The 24,396-nt window shown below is 36.6% G+C and overlaps 1 protein-coding gene across 7 annotated transcripts; it reads left to right on the top strand.

The window, feature by feature from the left end:
• The first annotated feature begins 54 nt into the window (after positions 1-54).
• Positions 55-20,088, top strand: LOC140659104 (transmembrane protein 180-like). Of its 7 annotated transcripts, XM_072878358.1 has the most exons (8): positions 55-116; positions 3,772-3,950; positions 4,714-4,882; positions 5,327-5,448; positions 8,369-8,523; positions 10,065-10,148; positions 11,144-11,287; positions 18,975-20,088. In XM_072878358.1, exons 2-8 carry the CDS (start codon positions 3,798-3,800, stop codon positions 19,102-19,104), a joined length of 957 nt encoding a protein of 318 aa, XP_072734459.1. In that variant the 5' UTR covers positions 55-116; positions 3,772-3,797; the 3' UTR covers positions 19,105-20,088. The 7 variants fall into 7 exon arrangements, with proteins under 7 accessions (XP_072734459.1, XP_072734453.1, XP_072734457.1 ...); XM_072878352.1 differs by having other exon boundaries at positions 4,714-5,448; XM_072878356.1 differs by lacking the exon at positions 18,975-20,088 and adding an exon at positions 15,599-18,918 and having other exon boundaries at positions 4,714-5,448.
• Positions 20,089-24,396: the final 4,308 nt, after the last annotated feature.

Below are 24,396 nucleotides of genomic sequence, written 5' to 3'. Positions count from 1 at the left end.
TAGACCAATCACAAAGCGAATTCATGTCAAGCCGCCAATGAGAACGAAGAGAAGGTTGGCCCGGGCTAATTAGACCCCGCCCCAACAGCCAGCTGCGCAGTCTCTAGCCAGTGGAGGTGGGTTAGTGCCTGTGGAAGGGGGCGGTGGTTGCTGGGGCTCTGGAGGGTCAATGGCGGGGAGCGGTTGCTGGGGGTATTTCGGTGGGTCTGCTGCGGAGCACAGCTGGCACAGCCCAGGGTGGGGCAGCGGCGACTAGGCGTAGGGAAAGCTGCGTGTTGGGAGCCCTCAGGGTTCGTTGAGGGAAGAGCCTGTGAGGAGGAGCTCGGCCCCCGAGCTGCGGCTCCTCACCGGCGTCGCGCCCAGGTGTGGGCCGCGTTCCGGCCGCTTCCCGGGGGAGCCTTGGCGCCGGAGTGCGGAAGGGGAGGGGACCGCGTGGCCCCGCTGGAGCATGCAGCCGTGGCAGCTGCTGTCATGTCTGAGGACGGCCGTCTGTATCTGCGCGCCTCGCATGTCGGTCGCGCGGTCACCGCTCACTCTCGCCTCTTCTCCTTACAAGGAAGAGAGCGCCGTGTCCCGTATCTGGGGAGGTGCTGAGGAAAACGCAGCTTGCTTTGCCCAGTTTTAACAGACGAGCACCTCCAAACTTAAGCTCCTGCGAGTTTCCAGAGCCCACTGCCTTCCAGGAGTCACAGCTTTACAGCGCGTAGGCAGCCATAGCATCGCGGGCTTGAAAGAGTGGCGGCACTCGACGAGTTTCAGTTGCCCTCCTACTCCAAGTGCTGCTTTCTGTTTGCATCTCCCCTTTGCTTCAGCAGCATTTCCCCTTAGTATTACCCCTCGGCAGTAGGAAAGCATTTATTCTTAGTTCTGTCTTAATGTGGTTCAAGTCATGGAAGAAAGATGAGGAAGATACTTGTGTCCAACCAGTTTGTCAGGACTGTGAGCGTTACACTGCAGTTTGGGACCCAGTACAGCAGAGCATGATGTCAGCTAGCATGCCTCAGTCAAAATTTATTATCGCTTGGGAATCCACTTTTCTTCTTTAGACTCATGCTCTAGTTTCTTTTAGTGATTGTCATCCAGCTCTGGGAGAAATGCAAGTAATGTCATACGGCGTCTCACTGGTTTAAACAGTGTGTTCTTTTGGCTCATCTGTATTAACACAGTTGTAACCACTAGAAATTTCTGAAACTGATTTGCCTTCTGTGAGTCAAAAATGTCAACACCTGTGGTTTAACCTATTCAATATAAAGGCTGACTATTAAGAAGAGGGAGGGCATACTCATGCATGATTTCATTGTAGTACAATTAAAGAGCACATCTTCTGGGAAAGGAAGTGTGGTACCTCAACTTCTAATTGAACCTATTTCATAAACAAGGTACAGGACCAGATGTACCAATTAGTGTAAAGAGTTGTGTCAGATCCTGCATATTATAATTAGTCATGGCACTAGAGGCCTGTTTGTGCATTGTTAGAAGGTTTTTCTTGAAGAAATTTCAAATTTATTTCTTACTCAAATTTCCTGAAGCTGAGAGGACCCTTTTTTTTTATTTGAGTGTAGGAAGGAATTGAGTCAAATATGATTTGAGAAATGACTGTTAGGTTTGCTGGTAATGTTAGTGTGAAGCACATTTATTCTTGGTGCTCATGGAAGTTGAGGGAAAGGAGAGTCTCCCAGTTCCCCATTGGAAGACCCATGCAGGGGGCTCCAGGGAGAAACAGAGATTAAATGTCTAGCTTTCCAAAAGTCCTGATATCTACTACATAAATCACTTCATTAAGTATATTTGTGAAGGCTTGAATGTGCACTTCTTTAAAAAAATGTGACACTTGTCAACAACATACTTATTGTAATGACTTTCACAGTTAGTAATATCAAACTTATTTTTAAAAATAAACATTTCAAATGGGCATTTTTCAGTAACCTTATTCTTAATTTTAAGTTTCTCAGTAAAAGTTTGTGAAACCAAACTTGTTACAAAATTGCAAAATTTAATCACCTGAAAATGGGAGTATCTCTACAGCTGTAATTCTGTGAAAAATAAACTTGAAAATATGTATCACAATCATCTAAAGTATCTAAATCATCTAAATCACAATCATCTAAAGTATCTAAATCATCTAAATCACAATCATCACAAGTATCTAAAAATTCAGTCATATTCTTACAAATAAATTGGCTTTAGAAAAAAAAACTTGGTTCAAGTTGTCTATCAGCATGATTTTTTTTCTTGCCTGTAAAGTGAAGTTTCTACTCTTTGCATCTTGTTTCTTATTAGAGCATCTTAAATATATACGCAAAAATGCATCCACATTTTATTTGCTCTTCAAGAGTTCATTTTCTGTGTTGGGGGTTGGAAAAACTGTTGTTCCATCCTCTGCCTTAGCCAGAACAGACACCTCTCCAGTCCCTACCTGATCTGTGGCTTTTGCCTGGCCCTCACCTGGTGATTAGGAAGTTACCATTTTCCTTTTCAGCAGCCTGTCTTCAGCCACTCTGTAAACCACAGGAAAGTTGGAAACAGCTTGGTTTTAATTTTCTTTTTCTTTCATGGTCATTTTTATGAGGAGTTCAGGGAGCTGCTTATAGATCTGCTTATCAAGCTGAACAAGCAGATATTCAAGCTAAGTATTTTGATGGATATTTGAAAATTGCATTTAGCATAAAATTGTTAATATGCAGAGGAGCGAAGTGTGGACTATTGACAAAAAGCAGGTTGTCAAGCTCTGGAGTTAGAGTGCATAGTAAGGCTGAAATTTGAACCTGAAGTATCTCCAAATTAATGGCAGACAGCTTCCTTCAAATAGATGTAAAGATGAATAAAGCCTCAGTTAAAAAGTGGTACGTGGGAGAAGTATTTTTGTATTGGGCTTATAGAATCAAACCTGGTCAAGGACCATAAAGGTAGTGATTACTCAGCTTTAAATGGTAGAGGTTCCCTGGAGCTAGCTATTTTCATGGGATAGTTTATACCAAGCATACTTCAGTTAATTGCTAGATAGATGGAAAAAGTCAGCATCTTAAAAAATTGTTGGCTGAAGATCAGTTTGATATATTAAAGAACTCTCTGTTCTTGGGCTGAATGTCTGTTATTTGGATATACTTAAAGTGTTTAATCTATTAAATGGTGAAAATGTTTAAACTATTAAAAGGTGTTTTGATTGTTTTATGGTTTCTATTCATATCTCATTAGTTTATTAGGTGAAAGTATTGCTTCCATGACTTGTTAACAATTAACATTTAAAAATACAAGGACAAAACTTGGTATTTGTTTTGAAAGAAATACTCATCTAAGTGCATGTGGCATTTGACATTCATAACAATGGACTACATAAGGATACGAATTGAGTCACTTCACTCCTACACAGTCCATAATTTTAAAACTACGTAGCTAGCAAGAAAGATCTAAAATGTATGCAATTGCTTTAAACTCTACACCAAGATTAGTGTTTGCAATAGCAGATTTTTATACTGAGTCTGTGCACCAGTTAGGAAGGGATTCTTTTAAATTTTTGTCTACTTATTCCATTGATTTTTAAGCTCTGATTGTACTTAGAAATGTCACTGACTTCTTAATATTTTGCATCTATTCAGTTTTGGGCTCAGTGTCTTATAATGCAGTAAAATGTGTTTCTCATTTAAAGAAGTAAGAATGGGGAAATTTTCCTCTAAGAATCCATTTCTACACCTCTGAAACAAGAAAATCTCCCATGTCATTTTAAATGAAAATTATTCTACCAACTGTTGTAATTCTTTTTTGTAACTTGAGGAAGAAGAGAGTTGTACTTGTGGAAGATGAAGTTTGTTTTCGGAATTCATCCTAATGCGCTGGCATATTCCATGACTACGTTAGGTGCTGGAATGATGAACAGTATCTTTAATTTCTACTACGTTAAGCTTTTCCTAAACCGATACAAAATTTCAGAAGTAGCATTTCATCAAGCACAGGTATTGTACAATGGAGTATTTTGATTACCATGTTGTGCTATGTGTCTGTGTTATCACAACGAAGTAATTTTTTTTACTTACGAATTATTTTTGGATGCATTGCTAATAGTTAGACAGTAAATTAATTTTACATTTAGTTAGTCCATAAGCAATTGAAGGTACACATAAAGCACATAATTTACAGTCTTTAGACTAAAAATCTCCAGACTTTAATTGCTGGAAAGATTTTTACCTTTGATAGCTTGAAGTAATGTTCTAAACTAATCTTGCACCTCAGCTCCTTAGATGTGTTTGACATCAGTGCTTTCCTGTGGACTGTTTAAGTACTTAAATACTGCCTTTATTCTGCAAGTCATTATCCATGTGAGCAGCTCTGTCATAAATGGTCTCCTGAAAGTAATGGGCCAGCTCATGTTTTGAATTACTTGCTGTGAGAATAATATCTGGGCTTTGCAAGATGAAAGCCCAGATATATAAGCTTTTGAAGGAGTAAAGTCTTACAGACAGGGCTTTATTTCACGTGTAGTTGGGCACCTGCCTACTTATTCGTCTTGTTTTTCAAAATTACTATAAACCTCTAAATACCTTTAAGAATTTGGTCTAGAGTCTGTTTTGACCTGAGAAGCTTTCATCTTTCTTTATTATTTGAATGGAGATTTATTTTAAATAAATATGGTGTGTATTACTTCTGTGTTTGTATAACCTCTGCAGAAAAATGACACTAATGATAAATTCTGTTGTGTTTCTTACTTGTTTGTCGCAGGTTGTATTTATGATATGGAATGCCATTAATGATCCTCTTTTTGGGTATATTCAAGATAACTCCAAATTTGCTTGCTGCTCAAGACGCCAGTTTTCAATTTTATATGGAGCTCCTTTATATGCGTTAGCTTTTTTGCTTCCTTGGTTTCCTTGGAAACATTATGAAGAAGGTGACTGGCTAAGTGGTCTTCACCTCATTGTTGCGTTATGTGCTTTTGATGGTTTGCTTACATTTGTGCTTCTAGCGCAGTGTGCGCTCTTTGCAGAAATTTCAACAAGACATGAAAGTAGGCTTCAGCTTATTAAATATAACCAAGTAGCAACATTAGTTGGATCAACAAGCATTCTCTTTTGTGGCCTCATATCAGATAATATGGAAAATTTTGCCTGTTTTCAGGCTTTCGCTGTTTTGGTCGCAGCGATAGCAACAGCTTGTATGTGTTACACAGGTAAATACAGTATTAGTCAATATGAGCAGAGAGAAATTTGTACAGAGAATGCTAATCTGGAAAACAGTGATGGAGCTCTGTCCTGGTCCTCTGTAATTTCATTGACCAAACAGATTATGACAGAGAAAAACTTTTTATTTTTTGTAACAATGAACTTCTTCCAAGTCTTCCACCTAGCCTTCTGCAACAATTTTATTATGATCTTTGCGGATAATCTTATTCCTAAGGATGTCCTTTCTTCCTCAATAAGAAGTATCATGTATGGAGCAGGCTTTATTTGTCCTCAGGTAGGCAGTTACACTTTTTTATTCCAAAATATGAAAACATGGTATTTTACTAGTTTTCATTAGTTTAAGGTATCCATTTACACTGTTGAAAAAATGCTGTATCCGGCATAAGCCATTGGCCATACTGAAAAACAAATCTATCTCACCAATGCTCTGAAAGAAGTAAGTATGAAGAAGTAAATGTAAGAGTAGGGTAGGGAGAAGGGACAAGCAGGCAGGCTGGTAGAGTATCTGTCTACAAGAATGTGAGATGTCAGAATGCAAGGAGTTAATGTTTTGTATCCTACAGGGTTTATGACACCTAAGTATAAAAGAATGAAAAACATGGTCAAGATAAAAAGTTTCTAAAACCAAAATCTACAGAATTCTGAATGCTTTTCTCTTTGGTTTTGATTTGTAATACATGATGAAAGAATAATCTCTTCTTCAGAAAGTTTCTGAGATAAACTGCATAAAACATCAGAAAAATTATTAGGTATTAAAAGCATTGTTGAAATATGTGGTATCTCGTCATGGGAACCAAACAAAACTCTAAATAGCTGCTTTTGGAGAATAATACATTCCCATTTATTTTGTTGTTTGCTGTCTTGGTCAGCTACATTTACTGGGGTAGAGAGAGAGAGAGAGAGACTTTCAAGACCCCAATCAGGGATGGGGGGAGAAGAAAAGAGAAAGAGAACCCAAACGAGTAATGTGTGAGAACAAGAATAGCAGCAAGAATGTGTGCCACAGAATGCAAACATACTTGTCTGCAGTGAATAAAAAAATTCTCCTGTTCATTCCCTTCTAACTTCTTTCACTGGATCTTTTAAAACTTTCACTGTGTTTACTTGTTGGATTGCTCAAAAACTGAGTATCCTGACTTTAATCATAGGTGCTGATGATGTTCAGAATTTCTGAAAATCAGGCTGTTATGTTCATTAAGTTGTAATGTTTTCAGTAAGTAAAATGTAAAAGAAGATACACGAAAGTGCAACTGGAATTCACAGCTCAGTTTTAGTTACTGTTTTGGCTTTTGCATATGTAACATACAAATCCTAAGCATACCTTCTCTGTTCCATAACTCCTAAATATCTATAATTTCAACTTTTATCCTTACCACAGGTTTAAGAGGTTTTTTTTCTGTAACTCAAACAGTTAGGTGATGAACTTTGGAAATAAATCAGAAACTGCAGAAGTTAGGAAAGCTTACATAATTTTACACTCAATATATAGCAATCACTACTGTTGATAAAATCAATGTGACAGTGTGAAACGAACAATCTTTCAGAAAATGCATCTCTCTGCTCCCCGGAGACTCTTTGTCTAGAAGGTCACTGAACCGTAGAGAGTTTGCTGTGACCTTATTTTTCTCAGGTTTTGTCACTTTGAGCTCAAGATATAATAAGCGAATTCTCTGGTGGCAATGTAACTTCACTTACTGGAAAAGCACCCAAACCATGTAAAATAAGGCCTCTTCTTAGGAAATGTGCTTCAGTGGCCTGTACTAAACTAGAATTCAGCTTCTGTCTTAGGTTCCTTTTAGTAGTGGGTGTGAAGAATAAAACCTGCTTACAAGGGAAACCTTGTTGCTGAAACATAGGCAAACAAATTTAAATTTGCATCATTAAGTTAGTATTTTTCTTAAAAAACATGCAGTCTTAGAAACATGCAGGTAATAAGGAATTTTCTACATCATAAGTACTTCCTGAGACAGGTTATTTCTCAATTATAGGGAGACAAGGTCATGGTTTTTACAATAACATGCATTACATAATGCCTTACCATTTCTAGTGTAAGCACTTTTCTGCAAAATGCCTGAAAGCAGCCAGGGGATGGAGTATGTTTAAGTTTCTTACAACCAGATGTTTTTCTTATACCAACTTTCCAGATTTGTTTTACCTCCCTGATCACTGGTTTAAGTAGAAGACTTGAGCTTCTTTAAAAAGCATTTCCCACAGTAATCTTTGTCCGTCTGTAACATCCTGGTTTTGTTATGTTAAAGTGTTTAAATGTGGGAACAAATGTACAAGGAGAATTCTTTCCTATTCTTCATCTGAATATTACACTGTTCATCTCTGTAACACAGAAGGAAGGAGAAAATGTGTATCTTTATAGAGTTTGTGATTTTTTTGTGACAGTGATGAGGACCACATACGTGTAGATGGTGACATAGACGCATATAATAAAAAGAACATAACACATTACAAAATGTCCTATCTAAAGTGGAAAGTGAGGAACAATACAGAAGAGCTTACACTTTCTTCATACTATAATCAGCATTTAATACCATTTTTGTGAGTTTGCCTGTCACTAGCTTCTCGCGTGTGACTGCTTGCTAAGATTGGCGGAATTAAAATGCAGCCACACACGTTGTCCACTGGCACCTGCCTTCACTTGCTAGTAAAGTCTCTAACTTGCTTAGATCAGCTGTCTTGGTGAGCTTGCTTTATCAACTTAAAAGTCATGCTTAATTTCTATAAATGTCAGTGAAAATAGTAATATTAATGAAAAAAACAATTATTGAAAATATTTTTGATCAGCAGTTAAAATTCAAATGTCAAGATGCTTGGTTTACAGTTAACATACTGCAAAGTTAATTCTTTAAGGGATATCAAACATAAAGACCATGAGGATTAAATAATATTTAGGGAGACAGTATTTTCCTCAGGGTATAGTAGTTCTCAGCTGGCTAGTTTTGAGTGAAAAGCAACCATTCTTACCTGGTAGAGGTAGCATAGAATGAGCCAGTAGATAGTCCTCTTTCCTCAATTCCTATTTTTTTATTTGGATTGAACTTTTTAGAAAGGGTTGGGGTTTGGTTTTTTTTCTTTAATGGGTAGTAATAATTTATGTCTGGTTTGTGCTTTATAGCCCACTTAATGCTGAGATATTGTACTATATCTTTTTTATCATATATGTGTATATATTATCTTTTCAGTGCCTTGTTCTTCTCAGTCATGCTTCGCTGAAGAAGTTTGGTTATTACAGAATCATCTTGTTTTCCTTTTACTTTGAAGGAGTAGCTGCTGCTGTCATGTTTGTTCTAGGGCCAGAACACTATTATCTGTTGGCATTTTATCTCACAACAAATATGTAAGTAAAGACACTTCCCTATTCATAGATATAGCTTAAATAATTCTAACAGAGTAGACACTTGCTTTTAATAGCATGAAGATTTTGGCACTGTTTTTATGGTTTTCTTTCTGTTCTGTTTCACTTGTCAGAAAGGTTGAAACTCCAGTTAGAACTTTTTTCAGCTTTCCTTTTATTCTGCTTCAGCTTTTAATTTCTGTTAAAAAAAACCAAACCAAACCAAAACAAAAAAGCCTTAAAAATGAACTGTAGTTAACGTTTGCAGCCACATGCCTCCAGCCACTTACCTGCTTTAACATGAGATTCAAGGGAAGCAGAACCTCTTCTCATCCACATAGACACACATCTCAGTAGAGGAACTCCTCAGAGACTGTTGGCTAGGAAAGCTCAGACCTCATTTTGTATTGCATGAACAGTTGTGTGTTGCACTGCAAAACAAATATCGATATGTCAGGTATCTGTTAGGTAACCAATACTGAGTCACATTTTCACTGGTACTGGGTAAGTATGACGCCAAGAAGCAGTATTTTCACAGTAGTAGTGTATTATGATACATGGAAAACCTTATTTAAAAATAAAGACCTGTTTGTATCAGAATATTGTTACAGCAGTTCTTTTTTATTTCTTAATTTTCTATTTAATTGCTTTCTTTCTACATGTTCTTTCCTACCCTCCTTTTCTTCACACCCCACACCCCCCCCCAACCCTCCTCCCCGTTTTCATTCTTATTTTCAGTATTTCTGTCATGGGCTACTGTAACACCAAATTGTTTGAACAATAAATTGAATTTCATTACCTGCATACTTTAAATGATGAAGATGTATTTTGATTTCCCCAGGAAAAAAATTCTAAGGTACCTAAAGACTGTAAGTTTTAAGGGCTAATCGTTCAAAGCCTCTCGTGAGTAAAAGCTAATCACACACAAAATTTAATAAGACATAGAAATCCTAATATGTGAGTTTATGGTTTCAGTTAGCAGTATGTTTTATGGTTTCAGTTAGCAGTTTGTTAAGAGTCGGCTTTGTGTGTGTGTGTGTTTAAATGCATATATATATACAATGTAAATACATATATAGGAATGCATATAAAATCTTTTTACTATTCTAATTCTCCCACTTTGAAGTTTGTCTTCCATGTAGTCTTTCCAGTAATGCCCATGTCCTTTTCAGATTTCAAGAGGACATTTTCATTTTCTCTTTCTTCTAAGGTGTTTCTTTTCTCCATGTAATTTTAAATGACATTTACTGATAATGTCAAGCAAGTATTTATGACCTTTTGCACCAGTATCCACGAAAAAAAGCAAAAAACCTCATCTTTTAGGTTTGCATATCAATTTCTGTTCTCAATTAAGAACAGATCTAATAATGCTTTCAGAGCTGCTGTTTAAACAGATAAATCACCATGTTTTAAAGAACATCTCAGCTTTGTGTGTTTGCGGAAATATCAGTGTTGGGGTGTATATGTTAGAATGTCAGTTACGATTTCATTATGAAAGAGTATATAAGAACTATGGACATCTTAAATATTTTGTCTTTCTTTAGGGTAATTGTACAAGCTTCATTTAGTTTGTTCAATTTGCCTTTGGCAGATATTGTTGATGCAGATTTAATAAAGCACAAGCGGAGGTATGTGAGTTGTAACTCTTTTTCTTTAAATATGCTATCTATTTGCCATGTTACTCTTTTGTAAGTTAGATTATGTTAAAGTAAAGACAGTAAGTGATCTTGGATCCTTGACACAGAAGTACTTTGTGTAAGAGCAACTTCGCATAAGTAAAGATAAGAACTTGAATAAAGTGTCCTGCAGTTACTTCAGCTGAGTAATTTAAACAGATTATTATGTCATTTCTAGTTTTAATTGTACTATAGTATAAGGCAAGTCCTCCAGTTTTTCGTGTGTTTATTTTTGTTAGCTTCAATTGAATTATTTTGTAACCATATACATCTATTGTTGCTTACAGAATTTTCTGAATAAGGCCTTTCTAACATGGCAAAAGCAATTAGAAAGCTTTGCCTGTGCTACTTAAAGTGCAAATTTCAAAGTCTAACTGGTTGCTGTTATCTCTCTGAAATAAAAATTGATAAAACCTGTTGTGACGTAGCATATTACAACTCATGGATCTTTTGGATTTTTATCAAAGTGCAGGTAACTTCCTCTTGGTTCCATCAATGTTTATATAAAGTGCAGATTCAACCCTGCTCACTGTATTAAAGGACTTGCCCCTCAAATGTGAGAGCTATTGCTTTCATGAAGAAGAAAAATGTCTCCTTTTCTGGCCTCATGCATGTGAAGTCTTAAGTTGTAATTAATTCTCCATGCACTGCTCAGTCTAACTTAACTTCAATAATTACTCAATGTGCACAAAGTTGAACTTGGGTACAAATCATTTCAGAATTGGGGCCAAGCTGTATATATACCCCAGAGGCTTATTGCCTTTAATTTCCAAAGAAAATTAAATTTCATTATGATAGCTGATGTGTTTGCTGTAATGTGTGAACTGTAAATCTAAGTATCATGATAGTTAGCATTTGCATATTAACAGGATTTTTAAAATCACTATTGTAATTAATATACTAATAAGTTTGTGTTGTGTATTCGTTTTTTTCCCTAAATATTTTAGATCACCACTTTCCTCTATGGTTTTTGGTACCAATGCTTTATTTACCAAGCCTGCCCAATCTTTGGCTCCAATGCTTGTGGTTACAATACTAAATCAATTTGGATATGAGAACCTGAATAATGAAGTTGCTCAACCTGATCCAAGGTGAGTTCAAAAGGGATACTTTAAATCATAGAAATTAACACAAAATAATCCTGTCATCTAAACAGAAAATTAATCTGCAATTAGTTTGCATTGACTGCACTTCAAAAATATGAGTGATTTAAAAATATTTTCCAGTTGTTTTTTATCTGTATAGAAATGGAAATGTTTTCTAGATTTTTTTTTTTAAGAACAAATCATTTATTAAACAATACACATGAGGATATCTACCTAATTTTGAAAAACAAAGGATACATTTCAGTAGTTGACCATCTCCTGTTCTATTGCAAAAAAAAAAAAAAAAAAAAAAAAGGAGATCACCTAATACCTCTTATTAAGATACATTTTGTCCTGGCTTCTGTGTTTTGTTTCTCTCATAAACCTACTTCCTTAAATATATAATCCTAATAGGGTCACATTTAAGATACATTTTTGTTTGAGAGAAAGCAGTATAATCACTGGAGGGAGGGAATTTGCCTCAAGTAGGAGTATAATTTTGGCTTCAATACTACTTACCATTCTAATGCTAATGATTTCATTGCAGTCCCTGGGGACCTTAATACACAGCATAAAACTGTGGTTGCTAGTTAGCACATTGGAAATGCATGGGCTTTTATAAAAACAAATTAACAGGGAGTCAGTACACTGAAAGGGTCATAGGCTGTTTATGACCAACAAGAGGAAGTGGCAACATAAAGAATAACTGAAGTCAAGACTAAAAGGCAAAAATCAGTCCTGATGAGGATTTGTTTGAGAGAACAACATGAATATCCTGAGAACTACATAGCTCTCCTAAATATGGAATAGAAACCTTAAAAAATACATGGAAGACAATTGTATATTAAATTCTGTGGAGATAGCTCTTGAAGGAGAAATGACTGGTTATGTGTCACCTAAGGCTTGGAGAATGTTTCATATTTGAGGAATTTTCTAAAAAAATGCATGAGGAAAAGTATGACATAAAAGGACAACAGGTGGTCTTCAGAAAAGCATCCTGACACAAGCAAAGAAGGCTTAAGTTTGAGGCTATGTGTGAGAACAGTTAATTTTATTTTAATGCATTCTGTAGGTAGCCAGCCACTGAGATGATGTGAAGAGGACATGAACCTCATTATAATGTCAAATAAGATGAGCGATTTTTGCAGAAGAGCAGTAGGTTGAACTGGATGTGGATATGAGGGGGCTGAATATATTCATCTTGATGATTCAGAGAAATTCAGATTTGAAACATAAAAACTGCAGTTCTGATCCCTTTCAATCAGAGAAATGATCCCTTTGTGGATGGATTTTAAATCACAGTAGCTATAAATCTTTTTTTCCCCAGTTAGTAGCCTCTGGACTATAGCAACAATAAATTTCTTGTATATAGAGTTGAAATACTTTGAATGCTCAATCTCTAAAACCTGTATTTTCATTTGAGTCATGCTGAAATTTGATTTATTGCACTAGGGCAAGGAACAGCATAAAGATAAAAAGCTGAGATCAGTTAATCAAAGAGCGCCTGAAATATACTCTATATTTCTCTTGCCCATCCCTTCAAAAATAATTTCTTAAATACAAAGCAGTCTGCATGTGTTTTCTGTAAATGTATGTGTGAATGTGCATGTCCTTCACATTGCAAATGGACTACAGTATGGACATACAGTCCACAAAGACCAGACTACTCAAGATTGTTCCTAGGGAGTCAGTTTGCCCATGGCTATGTACTTAGACCATTGACTGAGCTGAAATTACTTATACATATTAAAACCCTATCAGCTGATCTCAGATTCAGCCATAGGCAGACAGCTAAAATACCCTTGCCTCAGGACAAAGTTGTTTGGGGACAAACAGAAACTTAATACAGGAGATCACTTAAAATACGCTCAAACTGTTTTGAAAAAGAGAGAATTTCACACATGTGAATTATATATAATGAAGTGTTATGACCCATGCCAATATAATCTCAGCTGTGTCCTTCCTCCTTCTCCAAAGCTGGCAATATCAAGTGTTCTGGAAAGCATTTACTTAGTTAGGTGTAGTGGTAATGAATTGTGAAGATAGCACAGAGGACCCTTACTCTGCATTAACAAAATGTTTGGGCCCTGAATAAATATGTCTTAAGAGTTTCCAGCAAAGTTGTTTACTGGGAGAAGAGAGATGATGCAGTCCAAACCCATAAACTATTTGCTGAATTCTAAATTATTTATTTTTTCTTGAACTGAAAGTTAAACCATAGCAACAATGATGGAGCAGCTAATCCTGGAAACCATTTCCAGGCACATTAAGGACAATAAAATCATCAGTAATAGTCAGCATGGCTTTACCAAGGGGAAGTCATGCTTGACCAATTTGATAAACTTCTGCAATGAAATTACTAGCCTGGTAGACAAGGGAAGAGCAGTGGATATTGTCTACCTGGACTTCAGTAAGGCCTTTGACACTGTCTCCCATAAGATCCTCATAGACAAGCCTTGATATGCAGGCTGGATGAGCAGACAGAGACGGGTTGAAAACTGGCTGAATGGCCAGGCCCAGAGGGTGGTGATCAGTAGCATGAAGTCTAGTTGGAGACCAGTAACTAGTAGTGTACCCTGGGGGTCTATACTTGGTCCAGTCCTGTTTAACATCTTCCTTAATGATCTGGATGACGGGGCAGGATGTACCCTCAGGAAGTTTGGTGATGACACAAACCTGGGAGGTGTAGCTGATACATCAGAGGGTCATGCTGCCATCCAGAGGGATCTCGACAGGCTGGAGAAATGGGCTGACAGGAACCTCATGGTTCAACAAGGAGGAGTGCAAAGTCCTGCACCTGGGGAGGAACAGCCCCATGCACCAGTATATGCTGGGGGCCACCCAGCTGGAAAGCAGCTTGGCAGAAAAGGACCTGGGGGTCCTGGTGGACACCAAACTGAACATGAGACAGCAATGTGCTCTTGTGACAAAGAAGGTGAATGGTATCTTGGGCTGCATTAGACAAAGCATTGCCAGCAGGACAAAGGAGGTGATCCTTCCCCTCTGCTCAGCGCTGGTGAGGCCACGCCTGGAGTACTGTGTCCAGTTCTGGGCTCCTCAGTACAAGACAAACATGGACATACTGGAGAGAACAAGGGACCACAAACGTTATTAAGGGACTGGAGCATCTCTCCCATGAGGAAAGGCTGAGAGAATTGGGACTGTTCAGCCTGGCAAAGAGAAGGCTCAGGGGGGATCTTCTTAATGTATATAAATACCTTAAGGCAGGGTACAAAGAAGATGGATACAGGCTCTTTCCAGTGGTGCCCAGTAACAGGACCAGAGGCAATGGGCATAAACTGAAACACAGGAGGTTCCCTCTGAACATCAGGAAACACTTTTTCACTGTGAGGGTGACTAAGCAGTGGAACAGGTTGCTCGGGGATGTTGTGGACTCTCCATCCTTAGAAATATTCGCAAGCTGTCTAGACACCATCCTGGGCAGCTGGCTCTATGTGGCCCTGCTTGAGCAGGGGTTTGGAGCAGGTGACCTCCAGAGGTCCCTTCCAACCTCAACCATTCCGTGATTCTGATTCTGTGAACAAAGTTGCAGTATTTAATGATAGTGAAAATATGGGTACGTTACAGTTATAGACAGGCAGTTGCTTTTTATATACAGATACTGTCTGTCACATTAGTTTTTTTCCACAGTTATTTCACAGATCCTCTTACAAAGCAAAAGAATTTTAATAAGATGCATCTTATTATCTATGTTTAGTTTTGGGGTTTTTTTGTATGTTCTGGATGTTAATGTTCTGTGGAGTAAATGGAGAAAAGTATTAGCAGACTATCAGTGGTCTCCTTCTTCAGTAATGTCCAGATGTCTCCCTTACCTTTCCCTCCAGCACCAAAAGTTTGAACATTGGTTTTTGTATTCTCAGCAGCTTTCCAGGCTTTTGCTGTAGTAAAACACATTTTCCAATAATGAGTTTACAGTTGAAAATTATGGAAATAAGCTTTTGTTGTTCACACTGATTTTTGTGTAATATTGTCATTTCGTTTCCTCATTCCTCATTTCTTGATATATTGCTTACTCAAGACCACATGGAATGCTGGAGCTCACAAACTTTCTGGATTACTTCAACTTGCATATAAAAAAAAAAGGTCATAGCTTACAGGGGAGGGGTGTGTTTTTCTCCCGTACTTCATTTATCCTATACATTTGATAGCATGTTATTAATAGCATACTGCCTTCAGAAGTGGGCTTCATAAATATTCTGTCTTTGGTGCTCATCTTACACTGTATAAAAAAAAATCTATCTATCAAAAGCTATCTGCTGGGACAAATCATGTATCTTCTGATTCTTATGCCTCCAGTCAAAAGTCTGTGAGATGACACTACCTCGCCTACACCTCCTCATCATTCCAGTGATTACATTTTGGTTCTTCAGCTATGTGATATTATGACTCCTTGACATCCTCCATGATCAAGATATTTCATTATTGCTTTATCAGAGTACCAAAACTCCATTAAGAGTACCGACCAACTATAAGTATCCGGTTTTTAAGCTTTGCTTGTCTTATGTTGCCATCATGCTGTTGAACAATTCACACATACATGTTCTCTGCCTTTAGTAAAGACCACATTCCTGAACAGCTTATTAGGACAATTGTCATGTTATGAGTGAAATTCTTATCCCAGAAGACCTTTTGAGACAATAGTTCATCATTGTCTTGGTAGCTTCTGTTACAGTTGTATTCTGCAGGGCACCCAAGCTGGTAAGACAGTGAAGAGGTTTTATACGGAGAGTAAAAGTCTAGAAGAAAGGAAAATTCAGTCCCCTTTTTCTTTCATCTGTGAGGTATCATAAGATTCATCAAGAATGAGAAAATGCTTATCACTGAACAGTGATCCCAGTACTGTATTAGACCAGGTATTCCAAAGACCTAGACCATCTTTCTTTTCCTCTGTACTGAAGCTTTAGAATTGACCATTAACATCACCAACTTCTTACTTACCAGTACCAGCATTTACTTCTGCCTCAGTGGTAATATCTTCTTAGTCACAGTGATGTCTTCTTCCTTAGGAGCAATCCAGTATCTCTTGGTTTTGCCTCTGGTACCATAACTCTGAAGTGTGACTTCTGCTATAAATAGTGTATCTCTCTTCCAGAAGTCTTCTTGCTTTTTGATGTAACCTATTTCACACATGAGGTTGGCCTATATATTGTACACAATTCCGTATGTGTTACACATGATTCTGTATACATTAATATACACATTATACCACATTCTTAGGGAATGCGGTCACTACACATCAGTTAAGCATTTTGTAGTGGAGGCTAGCTTAAGAAGTAGTTTTTAATATCCTTAAAATTTAAGCAATAGCTTGCAGAATGGAGTGGTCCTGGTTTGTTTTTTTTTTCCTTTTCGTCCATCATCACAGCAAAGCATTACCTGCCCCATGTGGCTTGGGGTTTTTTTTGTTTTGTTTCGGTTGGTTTGGGTTTTTTTAGTTTGGGGTATTTTGCTATGGAGAAGATACCTAGTTTAAAATCTCCCTCTTCTGGAGAGCCACTGCAACTACACCTAGCTTCTCTTAAAAGTGTGCTTTTCAAATTTGTTCTTCAGAATGAAGTTATTTGACAGCAACTCTTCATTATTTATTGGAGGCACTTTAAACTGTTGATGCTTTCATATTGCATTACTGGACTACATCACATTCTATTCAGAGTGATCTTAGGGCTGCTTAGTGAAAGATTGTGTTTTTTATTCCTGTGTGTGCAAAAAATGTAGACATGGAAATTTCTGAAGTTACTGGTTCAGCTGTTATTATGATGAAATCTGAGCTCTGCTCTTGATTTATCCCAGTCCCTTAATGAAATATTTTCCCATTCCTTGTTCTGTGTACTATAGATATTTTTCATAATTCCTGCAGTAACTTAAGGTTTTACAGTACAATAGGTAATATTTTCTTAAACTAATATTGTTCCAATGAAACCAAATAGGGATCGCACCAGTGTGAGCGATTTGGCAGATGTTCTTTGGTTTTTTGTCCTTCCTGAAGTCCATGAATAAAGACAGAATAATTTTAGTACTGAAAACTGCAATCCACTTCAGTGTGCAGAACAGGCAAACTACAAGCCCCAACATCCTGTTGACTGTGTCTTAGTCCTGTTTTCATCTTTAGATAAGTAAGTAATTTCTCTGTGGCCTCCCTGCTGACACTGCTCATACAGTTAACTATTGGCAGTTGTGACGGTGGTGTGCATGATGTGGGCCCTTGTCTACTTCTAGGTGGACTGAAAATGCAGTTGAATACAGGCCAGTAAACAATGTCCAAATGGCAAATTATTGTCACTGCCAATAAACATTGGCTATGGACCAGTGACCTGCTAGTGAACGCTTCCAGTCTTCGATGCAATTGCCCAAGTGATTAAGTAATTCACTTGTAAGCCTGTGGTTTTTTGTTTTCTTATGTAGCATTAGCATGTACATGACTTGAGATAAATTGTGATCGTTGTACGAGTGTGTGTATGTACTAAGGACTAAATCTGGGCTATGTTGCAAGTTGCAAGCATTTTTTCTGTTAAATGCAGTGAGACATGAGTTGATTCTTTTATGATTCAGAGAAACTCAGGTTTTATTCAAAAGCCTGCTCAAGTTAATGAGAGACACAGATTTCAGGTTTTTTGGATCATGTCCATAGCTGTTCTGCGAGTCTCCTATCTCATCCCTGAATGCTAAGGAAAAAAAATAGAAAATAACATAAACAGCCTTATGGAGAGAAAGTTCATTTAGGGGCTGTTTCTCAGCTTGAGTTGACTTTCCTGATATTTAAGTAATTAGAATCCAATAATTAACAGAATGCCAGTAGATAATGATTCTAGCTACTAGATGAATGCCTAAATGTATGCTTTGAGCTGTCAGAAACCATACTGTTCATAAAAGGGAACTCATTTAACTCCTGTATTTTCTTTTTTGATTCATATTTGCTGATGCTTTTATCTCTTATTCCTTAGAGAAGATTTAGATGAGGAAATACCATGCATCCATGAGAATAAATTAGAATTAGTGTTAATTCCACGTGTATTCTTTTTATGGTTTATATTTATCTTGTAATCATTTATTTTAAAACAAAATTAAATAAGGCTTGACATTTCAAACAGCCCTTCACACCATACCTGAATTTTGTGCATTAATCATGACTCCCATCTAGCACTCAGCAACTATAACAACACACTATGTGGATAGCTAGTAGCACAGATTTTAACTTAAAATAATTTTATATTAAAATGTTTGTTTCCATTTTCTGCTTTTCTTTCTCTTCCAGATTTTTCAGTCTTACTAAACCTTTTCAGATGCTCTGTTCTATAATTGGATTATATCGCTTAAATTGATTTCTGTATTACATAATACAGGTGTGTACTAAAGTAGTGACCAGGATTTCTTAGATTCCCTACAGTGTATTAAAATTAACTCTTTGTGTGCTAATTAATTTCCTCCCAGCTATTATGAAAGGAGCAAACAACATAAAATACATATTTGTAGGTAGAATTAGAAAATATAATTGAAATACATTTGATATCTGAGATATTTCTATTTCTTTTATTTAGAATTGATTGTACACAGTAACATGTAAATGTTGTATATGTGTATATAATGTGAATGGTTTAAAAATAATTTGTTGTGAATTAACCATGAAAGTTAATCTTCTTCATCTTGAAAGCTGTGTTTTCATCTTCTTCACCAGTTTGTTTTCAGGTCTTCATGATGCCATGTTCTGTTTGATCTGTCTGGTTCCACTTTGCGTTGCAGTCATACAGATCCTGACTTGGACTCCCTTTTCAATCCAGAATAGTCATATGACAGCTGTACGCTAAAAATGTAACAGTTGGTCAGTAAATCTTCAGCTGAACTGTACCACAAAAGAGTTAGTATGTTTTAAATGTGAAAAAGCAAAATTGCATTAAATGGACTATTAGACCAAACACAGTTTGAGCCATTTCAATAAAGTCACATTCTTCAGTCTATATCGACTATAACACAGATTGCATTCAGCCTTAATGCTGAGCCTACACAGAATTTTTTCTAGTTCAGTTGTTTGCCTTTAATGGGCTTTATCGTTAATTACTAAAGTCCTTTCTGGTATGTACTGGTCACTGTTAACTCCTTTGAAGAATGGATAGGGCAGATCAGGTAAAGGAATCCCAACCCAGCGCTGGAATTCAAGGGAACTGTATTTTCTTAAGCTTACTGAAATATGGTGGATTAATTCTGCCATACCAATAAAATGGCAGATCTCTGAGGTTAATCTGGAAGAGCCTGGTGGACGTCCCTCGTGGATGGCAGGGAGATGAAGAGAAAAATTGAGTTGGTGTCTAGCTGACCAAAATCAAGACAAATCTGACAGCTACCACAGGAAGAGCCAAGAGTAGTTAACTACCCTGTAAAAGTCTATGTGAAGCTAAAGAAGAAAAAGATTAAAATGCTGTTCAAGAAAGTGTTGCTGGATATGGAAAAGCTCCATATTTGCTCACTGGCTTTCCGAATGTCTCTAGTTGGTGGCAGGTAGATGGAGTTTTCTGGCTTTAAATGGGAAAATTACTTTGAAGGTACCATATTGTTAGTACTTAATACAAAATGTCATTGTGGTAAGAAAAACATTAGCGTATGGATGTAGTAGTGTCAAGTTAGTTGGACAAATCTAAGCCCACACATACTGAATCAAACTCTACCTGCTTAGTAGTGTTACCTTGGCAAACTCATTTGATGTGCTGACAGTTGAAGTTAATTTCTGATTAATTCTTACCAAATCTTTTCGGTTAAGCTTTTAAATGGATCCTGTGATTTTTATGAAATAAATTTTTTTGGACAAAATTTCAGAAACATTGAATCCTCTCTTTATTTCACACGTTGTAACAATAAAATACATTAGCATGTTTACAGTATTCCTGTTTAATAAATATTCTTTTTCCTCCATTATATCCAGCGTGTAATTGTGTAATGATAGATAGCTTAAGTATAATGTAATCACTTCATTTTTGTTCTTTGTTTTGCCTGGGCAAACATAGTTTTAGAAGCACCTTTCTTACAGAGTGCCAGTCACTTGAAAGTACAAGAAGATGCATTGTATGTATCCTGATTTTAAAGTGCTGAGCCAGCTCATTTCTAAGGCTCTACATTTATTGTGATAGGTAACTTGGAAAAGAAAGGAGTTTAAGAAGTTACCCTGCATTTTGGTGGACACTAGTATAATTTAATGAAGAGGTCTGAGATTTGAAATAGCAGTGTTGAAAAAAATAGTCTTTTGTGCCTCAGTTTTTACATTTGCAGAGCAGAAGCAATGTTTTCCTTGCCTTTTTTGAAGGGCAAAGTGCTTTCAAAGCGATGAGTGAAAAAGTGGAACAGCATTGTTAAATATTTAGAAATCCAAATGAACCCTTGGATAGGAATATGAAGATTTATGTTAAAATGTAAGAAGCCAGAAGTGTGATGAAGTTTTAAGTTGCATTATCTGTTTTTTATCTCTGTCTTGTCAGAGATACCATTATTCATTTGCATTGTACATGCTAATAGCATTATGTACACATACTGGTGTCACTTGTATTTACATATCCAAAGAATATTTACACAAATACCAGAGCAGATATGGACTGTGTGTTTAGATTCTGAATTTTAAAATATTTACTGCATTGTATGTATGAATTTTCTGCCTGAAAGGCAGAAGGGGAAAAAGCCAATGGACAAAAATCTGGAGGAATTTAAGTTAATGTAATCTTTGATTCTTTACATGAAACTCTTTTCTCCCTGACAATTCCTTTAAAATGGTCATAACTAACTTAAAACAGTTTTATTTTTCTTTACTGTTTCTATATTTCCTAGATTTCATATGTTCATCCTGTCCTCATAGAATATGTGTTTTGGTAGGTGAAAATGTTATTATTGCACAAATAGGGTTTCTTAGATGACTGTGTTTATTACTTAGTTCTAATATTAAGTTATTAGAACATAGTGTACAACTCTGAGAGTACTGTGCTATACGACAGGAAAACTAGTAAGTGGTTTTAAGAGTTAAAATTCTTCCAAGAATTCTTTGAAATTATCAGAATTAATTTTTCTGGAAAATGTTTGGTAAAGATACCATTTTATTTGCTGAAATAAGAAAGGAGTAAGGGGTGAGATGACTGAAGGCACAGTTTGAATAACCTCTATGAACTGCTGCATCTTTAGAATTAAGATAGGAGAAGTAAATAGTCAAAGATTTCTAAGCAAGACAGCTTTAAGATATGAGAGATTAACTGTGTAGAATAAACTAGTTTAGAAAACAAATCTGAGAAATACAATACAAATTATTTAATATGTAAAATATTAATTTTTCAAATTACTAGAATTTATTATTGTCCCATTTGTCTGTCCTATTTCTCTTGCTATAAGGGCAGGAAAAAAGTGTCTTTCATCACACCAATAGCCAATCCAAAAGAGGACTGGAAAACTGCTTTAAATTCAGGTGGTAGTCTTATTACAATAATTAGTGATAGAAGGTTGGTGGTATGTTATGATTGACATCGCTTATTCTCCATTTCTCTGTCACCCACTAAACTTTGTTATCCTCTGCTAAACCTACATGATTGTTTTTGGCCATGAATCAAGTAAAGGATGATCAAAGGCAAAAGTTCAGTGTCTTGCAACAGCTGGTTTGTCTGCTTTCTCTCCTTATTAGCTAGCAGTATCTGAGCTTGAAGTCCTGCTGCTGGAAAAATGCCCCAATTTAATCTTGATAATTTAAGAGTGTCTAAAATAGTCTCATAACTGATAAAGAGGATTTAAGTGTGTATAATGTAAAATATGAGGTGTTGTGATAACTTCAGGGAATTAGAAATTTGATGCTTGAATCCCATTCTTAGAGTTTCTCTATAAATTCTGAGAATTTGGATCTTAATACACGGAATTAATTTTATTTATTGAAAATCAATAGGTAAAAGTGTCTACTGGATTTAAAAGGATGTTATCTAATAGACATGAAAACATGTTAGCCTAATGTAGTAGTAATATAATATATGGTTAGTGATAGAGTGAAAACATTGAACAAATTACAAAAAAGCATATTTAAGTAGGAAAAAATTAATTTATGCTTTGCGGAGCTTACAGGCCTGCATCTGTTCTCATCTTGTACAAAATGACCTTCCCAGTCTCCTGCTGTGCTGATTTTGGAACTGCTCAGTAATTCATGAATATACTATGTTGACATGGCTAGTAGGATGTTTACATTTGAATAGGGCTGTACAGCTTAATGGGTGCTGTCAGGAAAGACAAGCAGGAAGGAGAAGGAACAGTTAAGATAAGCCACATCTCCACAAATAGTTCTGAGCTCTTTCTTACAGAATTAAGGCAGTTCAGGAAAAAGCTCAGTCATACACACAGTCAAAAGAATTCTAGCTGGTTTTGTAAAGGAACGCACAACCGAGACTGGAGGGAGTTGTCTTAGAGAGCTGGACAGACACACAACTGGGCTTCCTGGGTTACCTTTGGGAGAGAGGATTTTAGATAGACATCTATGTTTGTTTATCCTAAAGACCTCTTTCTGGTAATCACTTCCTTACTATTGTTTAAATAATAGAAGGGAAAGTTGCAGATTTACATCCTAGAATAGGTAAGGCTGTGCAGCCAGCCCTGTCAGAGTCCTGCTCCAGAAGACCAGGCTCCTTGTGATCACCACAAAGCAAATGCAGACTGTTAAAAATACCCCTTCCTAGGTAGCTATTCAAACCCTCTGGGTATGTTTTGGACCTTTTGGACTGTAGGTATTCAATTGTGTTTTTAGACATTTTCCACTAAGAGAAAGAAGAAACACTACCTAAATAGTTGAGGAGAAAGTAGAAAAAAAGTGATTCAGTTTTTTCTGGAAATCCTCTCCCAGCACACTAATTGCTTTGAGTGACATATGCATACACTTATACAACAAATAGTTTTCCGAGAGTGTCCAGCAATTGGTTACAATTCCACCAGCCTATATGCAAATGACAATACATCAAAATTATTACCTAAATATGCATGAATAGTGTGTTCTTTATAGCCTGTCAAGAGAAAAATTTTCTTTATAGCCTGTCAAGAGAAAATACAACTACTGCAGTAGAATATTAATGACAAATGTAACACTAGGTAGGAACTTTGAAAAATCTCATTAAAACATACCCAGGTTGTATACCAACAATGCAAAGACAAAAGCTAGCCTATTTATTAATTTATTTGGTATGTAATTCATTATCTGTATTTTACATGGGATAAAATTAAGAGATTTTTCCCTGTGAACATGTAACTAACCTGAAGCAATTTTATTTATTGGTTTACACATTGTGAGCAGATGTCTGTTTAAAAAGCAGCAAATTTAGCTTTTGTCATTTTGGATTTTGATTATAAAGTTGTTTTATTCCTGGAGGGAAAAAATAAGCTAATCTGTCTTTACAAACAAGAACATACATAGAAAGGAGAGTCCTAATCCCAAACCAAATAAAAAGAAATAGACCAAAAAGGCATCTTAGCCCATCTAGCTATTGGAGAAAAAAAATCTTCATGTGGAAAACTGTCTAAAGCTCTCATGTCAAAAACTTTCCTCAAGGAGGTTAAACATCAGTGAAAATGAAGTGAACAAAAAAATCCTCTGGCAATATTTTGTTGTTGCTCTGGTTTTGCTGATTTCCCAGGATAAGCAAGGTTGGATGTGATTAGTGCTAGATCAGAGGATCTTCCAGGTAGAAGCCAGGATCCCACGGTGGTTTGACTTTCAGTGTCATCCTTACCAGGAAATTAAGGGGCTAGACTCCAGCCTTTCAAATCTGATCAAAAGGAAAGATACCGATTGCTTGGGGTTGTTAAGACACATTTTTCTGAGATTAGCAACGATAGCCCTGATGCCATACTCAGCTGGAATTTGATTAATGAGATAGGCGTTGTCTAGATTTTCTTTCAGTTTCAATTGGATACAGTATTCTTCACTTTCTGTGCTTACCATAATCAAAACAAATAATCTATGTTTATGAGAGCATAAGTGAGAATGGTGGTGCCTAACCCAAATCCACAGTAACTATGGCTTTTGTTCTAGCAAAGGCACATACTACTGTATGAAAAGGCCGAAGATTTTTATCCAGCTTGACCTGTCCCAGATTAAAATGTTC

Source organism: Ciconia boyciana, chromosome 13 (genome assembly GCF_034638445.1).
Source record: "Ciconia boyciana chromosome 13, ASM3463844v1, whole genome shotgun sequence".
NCBI classification, from domain to species: Eukaryota; Metazoa; Chordata; class Aves; order Ciconiiformes; family Ciconiidae; genus Ciconia; species Ciconia boyciana.
The sequence above is the reverse complement of the archived record's forward strand: the minus strand, read 5'-3'. Positions and strand labels throughout refer to the sequence as shown.